Source organism: Leptonychotes weddellii, unplaced genomic scaffold, assembly GCF_054177405.1.
Source record: "Leptonychotes weddellii isolate Sample4059 unplaced genomic scaffold, ASM5417740v2 HiC_scaffold_4519, whole genome shotgun sequence".
Classification (NCBI taxonomy): Eukaryota; Metazoa; Chordata; class Mammalia; order Carnivora; family Phocidae; genus Leptonychotes; species Leptonychotes weddellii.
In genome coordinates, this window is record NW_028012079.1 from 1 (window position 1) to 11681 (window position 11681).

The window sequence follows — 11681 nt, forward strand, 5'->3', positions numbered from 1 at the left end:
GAGGGGGAGACGAACCATGAGAGACTATGGACTCTGAGAAACAAACTGAGGGTTCTAGAGGGGATGGCGGTGGGGGGATGGGTTAGCCTGGTGATGGGTATGAAAGAGGGCACATTCTGCATGGAGCACTGGGTGTTATACGCAAACAATGAATCATGGAACACTACATCAAAAACTAATGATGTAATGTATGGTGGTTACCATAATAACAAAAAATAAAAATAAAAATAAATAAAAATAAAATGAAAAAAATATCAGCTTTATTGAGGTATAATTAGCCAATAAAATTGTAATATATTTAAAGTGTACATCATGATGATTTGATATACGTATACCTGAAAGGAATCCCCCATCTAGTTAACTAACACATCTATCATCTCACATATTTATCTTTTTGTGTGTGTGAGAACATTTAAATTTTCTACTCTCTTAGCAAATTTCAATTATATAATGTTATCAACCATGCTTTACATTAGGTCCTCTGACCTTACTCATCTTATAGCTGAGAGTTTGTGTCCTACTGCCATTTTGTTCATAATCGTTTTCTGGCTATTTCATAATTCCTTTGATTCTTTCTTCTCTTGGTCTCTTCCTTTGTAATTTGATTATTTTCTTAGTGGTATGCTTAGATTCCATTCTCTTTATATTTTGTGTATCCACTATAGGTTTTTGCTTTGTGGTCACTATGAGGTTTATGTAAAACATATTTATAACGGTCTACTTTAAGCTTATAAGAACTTAATGCATACCAAAGGTATACATTTTTACTCTCTCCCCATTTTATAAAGTTTTTGTTCTCACAACTTAACATCTTTTACCTGTGTATCCACTAACAAATTAATGTACTTATAGTTATTTTTAATACCTTTGTCTTTTAATATTCATACTAGATTAGTGATTTATCCCCTACTATTACATTAGAATATTCTGAAATTAACTGTATATTTACCTTTAGTAGTGGAATTTATATTTTCATATGTTTTCCTGTTACTAATTAGCATCCTTTTGTTCAAATTTGAAGTTCAACACTTTTTTTTTTTTTAAGATTTTATTTATTTATTTGACAGAGACATAGTGAGAGAGGGAACACAAGTGGGGGACTGGTAGAGGGAGAAGCAGGCTTCCCGTGGAGCAGGGAGCCTGATTTGGGGCTCAATCCCAGGACCTTGGGATCATGACCTGAGCCGAAGGCAGACGCTTAACTGTCTGAGCCACCCAGGCGCCCATATTTATTTATTTATTCCTTTATGAGAGAGAGAGAGAAAGAGAGAGAGCTGGGGAGGAGCAGAGGGAGAGGGACAAACAGAGTCCACACTGAGAAGCCTGACATGGGGCTCGATCTCACAACCCTGAGATCATGACCTGAGCCAAAATCGAGTCAGGAGCTTAACTGACTGAGCCGCCCAGGCACCCCTGGAAAACTCTTTATCTCTCTTTCAGTTCTGAAGGACAACTTTGCCAAGTAGAGTATCCTTGGTTGGCAGTTTTTTTCTTCTCACACTTTGAATATAAAATGCCACTCCTCTCTGGCTTGCAAAATTTCTCCTGAAAAATCTGCTGATAGTCTTATGGGGGTTTCCTTGTATATAACACTTTTTTTTCTTTCTACATTTAAGATTTCCTCCTTGCCTTTAACTTTTAACAATTTAATTTTAATGTATCTTAGTGTGGCTAGCTTTGTTTCATCTTATCTGGAACTTCCTGGATCTTCATGTCTGTTTCTTTCCTCATGTTAGGTAAGTTTTCCTGTTCTTTTCTCTCTCTCTTCTCCTTCTGGGAGATATTGTGAAGTGTGAATATTGGTTCATCTCCTGGTAGCCCATAAATCCCATAAGCTATCTTCACTCTTTGTCATTCTTTTTCTTTTTGCTCCTCTGTTTGGATAAATTCCACTGCCTGTATTTGAGTTTGCTAGTTCTTTCCTCCACTGATCTAGTCTGCTGTTGAACCCCTCTACTGAATTTTTTAGTTCAGTTATTTTATTCTTCAGCTCTGGGATTTCTGTTTGGTACTTTCTTATGTTTTCTTTTTTCAAAGATTTTACTTATTTGACAGAGAGAGACACAGCGAGAGAGGGAACACAAGCAGGGGGAGTGGGAGAGGGAGAAGCAGGCTTCCCGCTGATCAGGGAGCCCGATGTGGGGCTCGAACCCAGGACCCTGGGATCATGACCTGAGCCGAAGGCAGACGCTTAACGACTGAGCCACCCAGGCGCCCCTTCTTATGTTTTCTATCTGTTGAAATTCTCACTTTGTTCATGCATTGTTCTCTTGACCTCAGTGAACATCATTTTTATGATCAATATTTTGAACTCTTTGTCAGGTAAATCACTTATCTCCACTTCATTAAGGTCTGTTTCTGGAATTTATTCTTGTCCTTTTGTTTGGAACATATTCCTTTGCTTCTTCATTCTCCTTGACTCTCTTTACTGGTTTCTGTATCTTACACGAAAGAGCTACCTCTTTTATTCTTAAAAAAGCTTTTTTATTTTAAGTTTTTATTTGAATTCCAAATAGTTAACATACAGTGTTATATTAGTTTCAGATGTACAATATAGTGATTCAATACTTCCATACATCACGCTGTGCTCATCACAAGTGCCCTCCTTCATCCCCATCACCTATTTGACCCGTCCCCTCACTCCCCTCTCCTCTGGTGACCATCAGTTTGTTCTCTATAATAAGAGTCTGTTTCTTAATTTTTTTCTCTCTCTCTCCCTTATTTTTTTCCCTTTACTGTTTGTTATGTTTCTTAAATTCCATATATGAGTGATATCATGTGCTATTTGTTTTCTCTGAATTATTTCACTTAGCATAATACTCTCTAGCTCCATATATATATTATATGTATATGTGTGTGTGTGTGTGTATATATATATATATATCTTCTTTATCCATTCATCAATCAATGTCTTGCTAGACTGGTCTCATGTAGGAGATAAACCTTACTGTTCAGCTTAGCCTGAGCTCCTGGTTGTCTTAAACCTTTTTGATTAGCTAAGCTGCCTTCTTTGTTTTCAGTGGCTACCAGTAGTTGAGGGTGTGCCAAGACTTGTCAGTGTTCCAAAATGGAGGAGCTCAGTCAACACCTAGATGTAGGCTGATTTTTTCATTTTTTAACTTGTCACATATTTGCTGGATGCCTACATATATGCCAGGCCCTATTTTCAGTGCTGGCAATACAAAGCAAACAACATGAAGTCTCTGCTTCTGTGGCAGCAATTACTAATGTCAAAGCAACCACTGGGTTATGAATAATTTCAGGCCAAACAATAGAGCATTGCATTAAAACAGAAATTTATTTAAAGTGCTTTTACTATCTCTCTCTGTTCCTTGGATCTCTTTGGTTTCTTTGGTTATATTTTTAAAACTCAGTTCTTGGTACCTTTACTGAGCAGAGGCAATAATATTTATTTTGAGATATTCAGCTAGATTGCCCTCTAGATAATTTAGGGTGGGGCCATATTCTAATTCCAACAGGAGTTTTATATAGTCTTGCTTGACTCATGTGTTACAGACAGAGTTATGAAAAAAGGGTTAGAATTCGAAAATAAATAGGAGACCACTTTTTTGACAAGCAGAAAGTCTTGATTTCAAGCATCATCAGATCATATTAGATAAGCTTAGGTAAACCAATACTTTTAGGATGCTTATCAAACTATTAATCAGTCTATAGAATCATTTCAAGATGCTAAAGATGTTAAGATGCTTAAGATACTAAGAGTTATATAGAGTGCTCTGATCAGATGCTGTTGCTAAAAATCATGCCAAAAAGTACTAATCCCATGGGGTGCCTGGGTGGCTCCATCAGTTAAGTGTCTGCCTTCAGCTCAGGTCATGATCTCAGGGTCCTGGGATCGAGTCCCACATCAGATTTCCTGCTCAGCGGGGAGTCTGCTTCTCCATCTCTGTCTATCCTTCTCCCCTGCTCTCATGCTCTCTCTCTCTCTTGCTCGTCTGCTCTCTCTCAAATAAATAAAATCTTTGAGTATTTAAAGGAAAAATAGTTACCTTATGATTCAAGTTACCTTATGATTCAAGTCTATGGGGCACCTGGCTGGTTCAGTCGGAAGAGCATGTGATTCTTGACCTCGGGGTTGTGAGTTTGAGCCCCCATGTTGGATGTAGAGATTACTTAAATAAATAAAACTTAAAAAAAGATTCAGGGGCGCCTGATTAGCTCAGTTGGTTGAATGTCTGCCTTCAGCTCAGGTCATGATCTCAGGGTCCTGGGATTGAACCCCTTGTGGGGCTCCCTGATCAGTAGGGAGTCTGCCTCTCCCTCTCCCTTTGCCCCTCCCCCCGATCATGCATACTCTCTCTCTCAAATAAATATATCAATCTTAAAAAAAAAAATCTTAAAAAAGTACTAATCCACATAAATTTACTAATACATATTTTTCTTTGTATGATAAAGGTTAGCTATTTTTTTAAAGATTTTATTTATTTGACACAGAGAGAAAGAGAGCACACAAGCGGGTCGGGGTGGGCAGAGGGAGAGGGAGAAGCGGGCTCTCCGATGAGTAGGGAGCCCAGTGCAGGGCTCAATCCCAGGACCCTGGGATCATGACCTGAGCCTGAGGCAGACACTTAACCGACTGAGCCACCCAGGCACCCCAAAGGTTAGCTATTTCAACAAATTAACTGTAGTGGGGGTTGCTTATTTAAAATTAAGATTCATGGGCTCTGCCTAAGACCTATTTGATCATAGTCTTGAGGGGGTGGGTAATTTCTGTGTAATTTAAAGCTTGATACCTATGAATTTATTTAGTGTAATTGTTAGATATGTATTATATTTATTTTGCAAAAGTACAAATGACATTTAACAGTTTCCTGCATTCTTCCCCCATTTCTTTTGTTGCCCTCTGAAATCCTTTATGATTTTCTCTCTTACTCTTCAAAAAATATAATTTTTTCTCCCACCCCTCAAATGTAATTTTTTGTTTTGTTTTATTTTTTAATGTTTACTTGGTCCCAACACTGACTGTCATTTCATTTTGGTATTCTCTGGCATAGGAAGTCTGCAAGCAGCAATATGAGCAATTACTGATATTTCTTCTAAGATTAATATTGAGACAATATATCTCCATTCTTTAGGACTGGATCTCTATAAACTTCTGGTTTTTCCATGAAATTAATAGGTATGTTTGAGAGGTTTCCACAGGAAAACAAAAATTTCCTTACAGGACATTGTGTACTTGAAATGCTCACCATCAATTGGCAAGTGAGTATACAGTTCCTCAATTTCTTCCTCCTCAAGTGAGAATCCCATGTTTTCAAGAGCATCATCTAGTCTACTGACATTAACTTTTCCTCCTTAAGAAAGAAAGAGATAAGAATAAAATAAATTTGTATTTGTGCCAGAGAGGGAAAAAATGTTTGGTCATATAAACTGACCAACACAAACAGGAAGTAAGAAGCAATGTTACCATATAGGTCTTGGAATGATCAAAAGAATTAGTTAAGGATTAGAAGTAGAAAAATTCTCCCTGTCAGTTTTCCAGAAAATACTACTACAGCAATTTCTAGGGTGAGTTTACCCAGAAGAAAGAGAAGAGCAGGCAAGACAGGTGAGTTATAGGAAAGAGACAACCAATACACAAATTTCTTACTATTAAGTAAGACTTCAAATTTGCAACAATGACAAAACAGCATATAGGCGATTTTCCCAAATGTGATTGTATACAATTAAGTATGCCAGCTCATTAAAAAAAAGAGTAATATAATTAGCAATCTAATCACTGAGAAATAAGAGAGATTTTAGAAAAGTAAATGCAAAAGCTTGAAGATGTTTTCTCTTCCCCAGCATGCTGCTCACTCACCTCTGTATGTCTTCACTCCATCCATCAATCTATTCTTATACACCTTTCTATTATCTGTAACGTAAGGGTCAATTTAGTTTACCAAGAAGTGGAAATTGAGAGAGTAATACTTATTTTTAGATTTTATAAGTTATTATTAGTTATAATCCAAAGGAAGCAAAGAAATGACTAAGATTCTCAAGGTAACTATTCATTCTCTGGCATCTGATGTACTATTGGTGGAACTCCAACACACTGAAACAGATTTTTTTCTTTTCTTCTTTTCTAAAATGTCCCTTCTACAACTGTTTTATCACCTTTTCCTATCTTTGGCTTTAGACTGATTATAGATGCTGGTTCCAACATTTAAAAATGTTTATAACAGCAATACCCCAAAGAGAACACTATTCTCAAATTAAGATTTAAATGGTAAGGACAGAATATTTTATGTCAGAAGTGGCTCTTTCTACATTTATTTTTCTCTTAATTTTTAAACATTGTGTTATGATTGACACAAAGATTGTGAAGTTTAAGGTATATTGATTTGATATATTTATATTGTCATATGATTGCCATTGTATCATTAGCTAATACTTCTATCATGTCAAATAATTATTATTTATTTTTGTGTTGGGAACAATTAAGATCTGGCTACTTAGCAACTTTAATGTTTACAATACGGTTTTGTTGTCTGTAATCACCATACTGTGTATCACATCTCCAGGACTCATTTATCTACTAGTAAGTATGTATCCATAAGCAACATCTCTCCATTCTTCTATTACTGCCCTTCCCCCTTCTGGCAACCATCAGTTAGTTCTCTGTATTTATAGGTCTGATTCTGTTTTTTGTTTAATCTTTTTTTTTTTTTAGATTCACATATGAGTGAAATCAAATGGTATTTGTCTTTCTCTGCCTGACTTATTTCACTTAGCATAATACCCTCTAAGTCCATCCATGTTGTTGCAAATGGAAAGACCTCATTTTTTTTTAATGGCTGAGTAATAATCCATTGTGTATGTATACCACATCTTCTTTATCCATCTTGGGCTATTTCCATATCTTGACTATTGTAAATAATGCTGCAGTAAACATAAGGGTGCACATATCTTTTTAAATTCATGTTTTTGTTTCTTTGGGTAAATACCCAGTGGTGGAATTATTGGATCATATGGTATTTCTACCTTTAATTTTTTGAGAAACTTCCATACTGTTTTCCACCATGGCTGCACCAATTTACATTCCCAATAGCGCACGAGGGTTCCTTTTTCTCCACATCCTTGTCAACACTTGTTATTTCTTGTCTTTTTGAGTCTAGCCACTGTGACAGGTGTAAGGTGATATCTCAGGGAAATGCAAATCAGAACCACAAGGAGATGTTACCTTACACTTGTCACAATGCCTTTGTGGCAAAATTTCAAGCTTTTATATTTTTTTCTGGTTCTTAGAATTCACCAGGTTGGCTACTGAAAACTTTTGTTTTCCACTAGGTGGCGCTATAGCTTAAGTTTATGGTTTTCCCCCTCCAGACTCTGGGTAGCTTGTTTTGTAAGCATGCTAACTGTAGCTCGCTCTAGAGGATGCACTTGTGACCCTTGCACAAGGAGCTAGCAGCAGAGTAGGGGGAGGTGTGGGTTTAGCATCTGAACATTGGGGATGCCTGACAAGTACAGGGAGATCCCAAGGTATGGTACTCCCAGAGGCTCATGGGTCGGCTTCCTGCTGAGCGCAATCTCTTTAATGCCAATTGAAATTCATCTCTGCCTCTTTCCCTGTCAGAGAGCTCCCACCTTAGTGCTCTGGGTGCTGGTGGAGAGAAATGGGTTTTTCCAGCTGGTCCTGCTCTGCTGGGGTAGGCCAAGCACCTACTCACTGCTTTCCTTTCCCCTGTGGGAGAGGTCACTGTGGTCTATGCATCCCTCCGTTGGGGGAGAGTGGTGCCAGGAAAGTTTCTTACTGCCTCCACTGTGGCCAAACTCCTATTTTTCTTTCTTTCTTTTTTCTCTGGTGGTGGGCTGGAGTCTCCCTCCAGGAAGGCTGGACTTCTGCAAATTCTCATGCCTGGGTCAGCACTCACCCGATCTTTTCCTGACAGCAGCAAGAGAGGTGTAGGCGATTTTGCTGACTGTGTTGGTTCTGCAGCCCTGTATGGAGGTTGCCTGTCTTTTACCAGTGGCACTTGTGAGCGAGGCTCCTCCTGGGTCCCTTGGAGTAAGTTGCTAGTTCCCAAAACACTCATACAGGCACTCGTGTTTGTGTGTGGGTGTCCAATTCATTGATTAAAAAAGGAACAACTTACATGCCATGTTGCTGATGTCATTCCCTTTAAAATTTTTAACAGCACTTTAAAGAGTTATACTTCTAGAATTTTATACAATAACTCAATATTCTCTGAAATCCACTGCAATGCCTGAAATGCTTACCATCCAATGGTAATATGTTCAGCAGATCCAGGCTTTCTTTCCTTGTTAATTCAATTCCTACATTTTCCAGATAAAGTTGTGTGTCACTGGCATTAATTTTACCACCTTTAAAAAGATGGGAAATATGATATGTGAATTTTCATATATAACAATCCTACTTTAAGATAATTGTAATAAAACAGCAGTATCTCAACTTGCTAGAGATGTAACTGCAGAAGACCAAGGACACAATGAGGCCTATCTAACTGCATCACAAGAGGAGGTTAAAAAATAACATGTTTCCCTTAAGCCTTGTCAAAAGAATGCTTTTTTTAATGCTCTAAAAAATATAGAGACAAGCCAACCAGCCTATAATAAAATACACTTCTTAAAAAAAATGATACTTCTAAAACCACAGGTAATAAAAAGTCCATCTATATTCTTAAAAACAAATATGTCATCAGCATATTGGCAAAATAAGGCTTGTGTACAATTTTAGAATACTGGGATATATAATTAAAATATGGTATGTACATACAACAAAGGATCTTGATTTTACATCTTTTCATCATTACTTCTCACTCACCAGAAAATAAATTTGCTGTACCCATAAAGGAGCTCAGCGAAATCTTTCCATTATCTGAAATACAAGCCATAAATCATATGTAAACAAAATATGTATTGCTATTGGGAATAGGATCTCTTTTTTTCCATGAAATTTTCTAAGTTGTCATTCCTTACATAGAGGAAATTTGTTGATTTAAACATTTTCTTTTATATCCAACCACATTATAGAATTCTAAAGAGGGTGTTTTAACAAACACTAAATTAGATCTTTAATTTTTTAATTCTTTTCCATTTGATCCTTTTCACTTAACAGATATCTCTTTGGTGCCATATTATTGGTCTAAAGTGAGATATCGGTGAGCCTCTATTTCAACCCAACATGACATTCATATTTGTTAAATGAGAATATGATTGCTTCTAGTTATACATTACATACCAAACAATTCTAAACTTTTGCTACCCCCTCATTTGGTTTTGTCCATTTCTGACCTTTTCTGATATCTATTTCAATAAATCCTGTTGTTTTCCTCTGAAATGCTATTTTGTTTTTCCTAGCTAAATTTAAATCTACCAGTGCCCTATTGGTCCTCTGACAATATTGGGAATGATAACCAGAAGTCATATTTCTCATCCTCGAGGATTAAAACTCTGTAAGTACTTCTAACTTTCTAAGTGAAACTGAGTAAGAGTACTCAGATTTCATGAGAAGATTTCAAAGATTTTTCTGACAGGAAGTGTAAGTGGTAAATGAAATACTCACTGTCACTTTTCAGATGATTGCGTAGATCTTGGATTTCTTTCTTTTCTAGGTCATAGTTCAAGTTTTCCAGAATGGTTTCTATTTTATTCTCTAAAATTTTCCCACCTTAAGAAAGAAAGAGGAAATAAAAATGTGGAATTATGCCTAAAATTAAAAGAATTCTAGTTAAGTCTGTGCATCAAACCCTAATGGGAGGGAGAAAAGCAAAGTTGCAATGCAAATGTTCAAGGAAAACACAAAACTAAGGTGGCAGGGCTGGGGAACGTGAAGAAAAGAACATGTCCCTTACATATGTTATAAGACACTCCGTTAAAATTTGTTATAGACATCTAAAGCAAAGAAAATAAGTGAGGCCAATTACTCGTTCTTCACTTATTATTCATAATGGAGGAATATGTCGGAAATAACAGCCATAATTCTGGCTTCTGAGTTTGAAATCTGCCATTATAACTGTAAATTACTTCTACAAATTTACTGGTTATTGAACTTGAGTTGTAAGTCATAAAGGGGGATGAAAAAGGTTAATAACCTAACTGTTAAATATAACAGAGTGGTTAGGAATATGGGTTCAGGGCGCCTGGGTGGCTCAGTTGGTTAAGCGACTGCCTTCGGCTCAGGTCATGATCCTGGAGTCCCGGGATCGAGTCCCGCATCGGGCTCCCTGCTCGGCGGGGAGTCTGCTTCTCCCTCTCCCACTCCCCCTACTTGTGTTCCCTCTCTCGCTGTGTCTTTCTCTGTCAAATAAATAAATAAAATCTTTAAAAAAAAAAAAAAGGAATACGGGTTCAAATCCTCTTCCAGTGTTCAAACTGTGTGACCTTATTAGGCAAGTGGGTCAGTATCTCCCATCTGTAAAGTGGTGCTAATGTAAGTAGGTACCCCTTAGGACTTTTGTGATAATTAAAATGGGTTGCTAGATGTATTTAGAACAGTGCCTGGCATTATAATCAAGAGAAATTAGCTATTGTTATCATTAAGCAATTAAAGGGATTTCCTACATCAAAAACTGAAGATGTATTGTATGGTGACTAACATCACATAATAAAATTAAATTAAAAAAATAAATGTAAAAAAAAAAAAGGGATTTCCCAAAAGGAAACACAAAACTTAAAGATCTCATTTTTACTTGGCTTCTTACTATGCTTATCACTCACCTTGGAAAGTCTTTAAACCATCTAGCAACCGACTGCAATACACCTTTCCATCAGCTATAAGAGAAGTCATAATTGATGTCATGGGGAAAGCGACACAGAAATTCATAACAAGAGTACAGACTATTTCTTTTTTTTTTTTAAGATTTATTTATTTATTTTAGAAAGAGAGAGAGTGCATGAGTGGGGGTAGGGGCAGAGGGGGGAGGAAGCGGACTCCCCTCTGAGCACGGAGCCCCACACTGGGCTCTATGCCAGGACCCCAAGATCATGACCCTAGCCGAAACCAAGTCAGACACTTAACCAACTGAACCACCCAGATGCTCCCAGACTATTTCATAAAGAAAATAATGTCACATGATTGGTCTTACAAATTTCTCTAATTTCTTATCTACACATTCTTCTCTTCCTTGGTTTTAAGAATAAAGGGAAGGAAGAGAGTAAGGTTTTATATTTATCTATTTTACTGTTCTGAAACATCTTTTTGATTTGACACTTTTTACATGACTTCCTCTTTCCCCCCTACTTCTTTCTCTCTATGCGTTAGGACTGTCAGACATTTCAAAATCAATATCTTAAACTAAAATTGATCAATTTAAAAATCTTAATTTCTTTATGAAGTTCTCAAGCTAAATCCTAATAGAGTTAGCTCCATCCCCTATAATAGCCTCCATGAGGGCAAGAATTTTTGTCTTTAATCTCATAACCTAAGAAGAGCTCAATAAATATATTGACTATAAATATATACTTAATGTTTAATGTTTCCCCACCTGCCCCAACAATATATTACACTCAAACTACATTCTCCTAAAGGCCACAGCAGTATCAGAAATGCTCACAAGTAATTGGCAGAGTTTTTAGCAGCTTCCAGAGTTCCTTAGGTGTGAGTTCTATCCCTATGTTTTTCAAAACATCACCTACTTCATCAAAATGAATCTTGATTCCTTTGAAAAGATAGAAATTATGACTGATGAAAAACTTAAGAGTTATGAATGATTCTA

The 11681-nt window shown here is 36.8% G+C and overlaps 1 protein-coding gene across 1 annotated transcript; it reads right to left on the reverse strand.

The window, feature by feature from the left end:
• Positions 1–5183: 5183 nt before the first annotated feature.
• Positions 5184–10223, reverse strand: LOC145719448 (uncharacterized; the record flags this gene model as incomplete). The annotated part of the gene is made up of 5 exons (XM_081810948.1): positions 9530–10223; positions 8789–8842; positions 8224–8328; positions 5822–5875; positions 5184–5315 (listed from the first exon to the last, which is right to left on the reverse strand). Coding segments are annotated over exons 2-5 (316 nt in total), but the record flags the coding sequence as incomplete, so codon positions are not given.
• Between the last annotated feature and the right edge of the window lie 1458 nt (positions 10224–11681).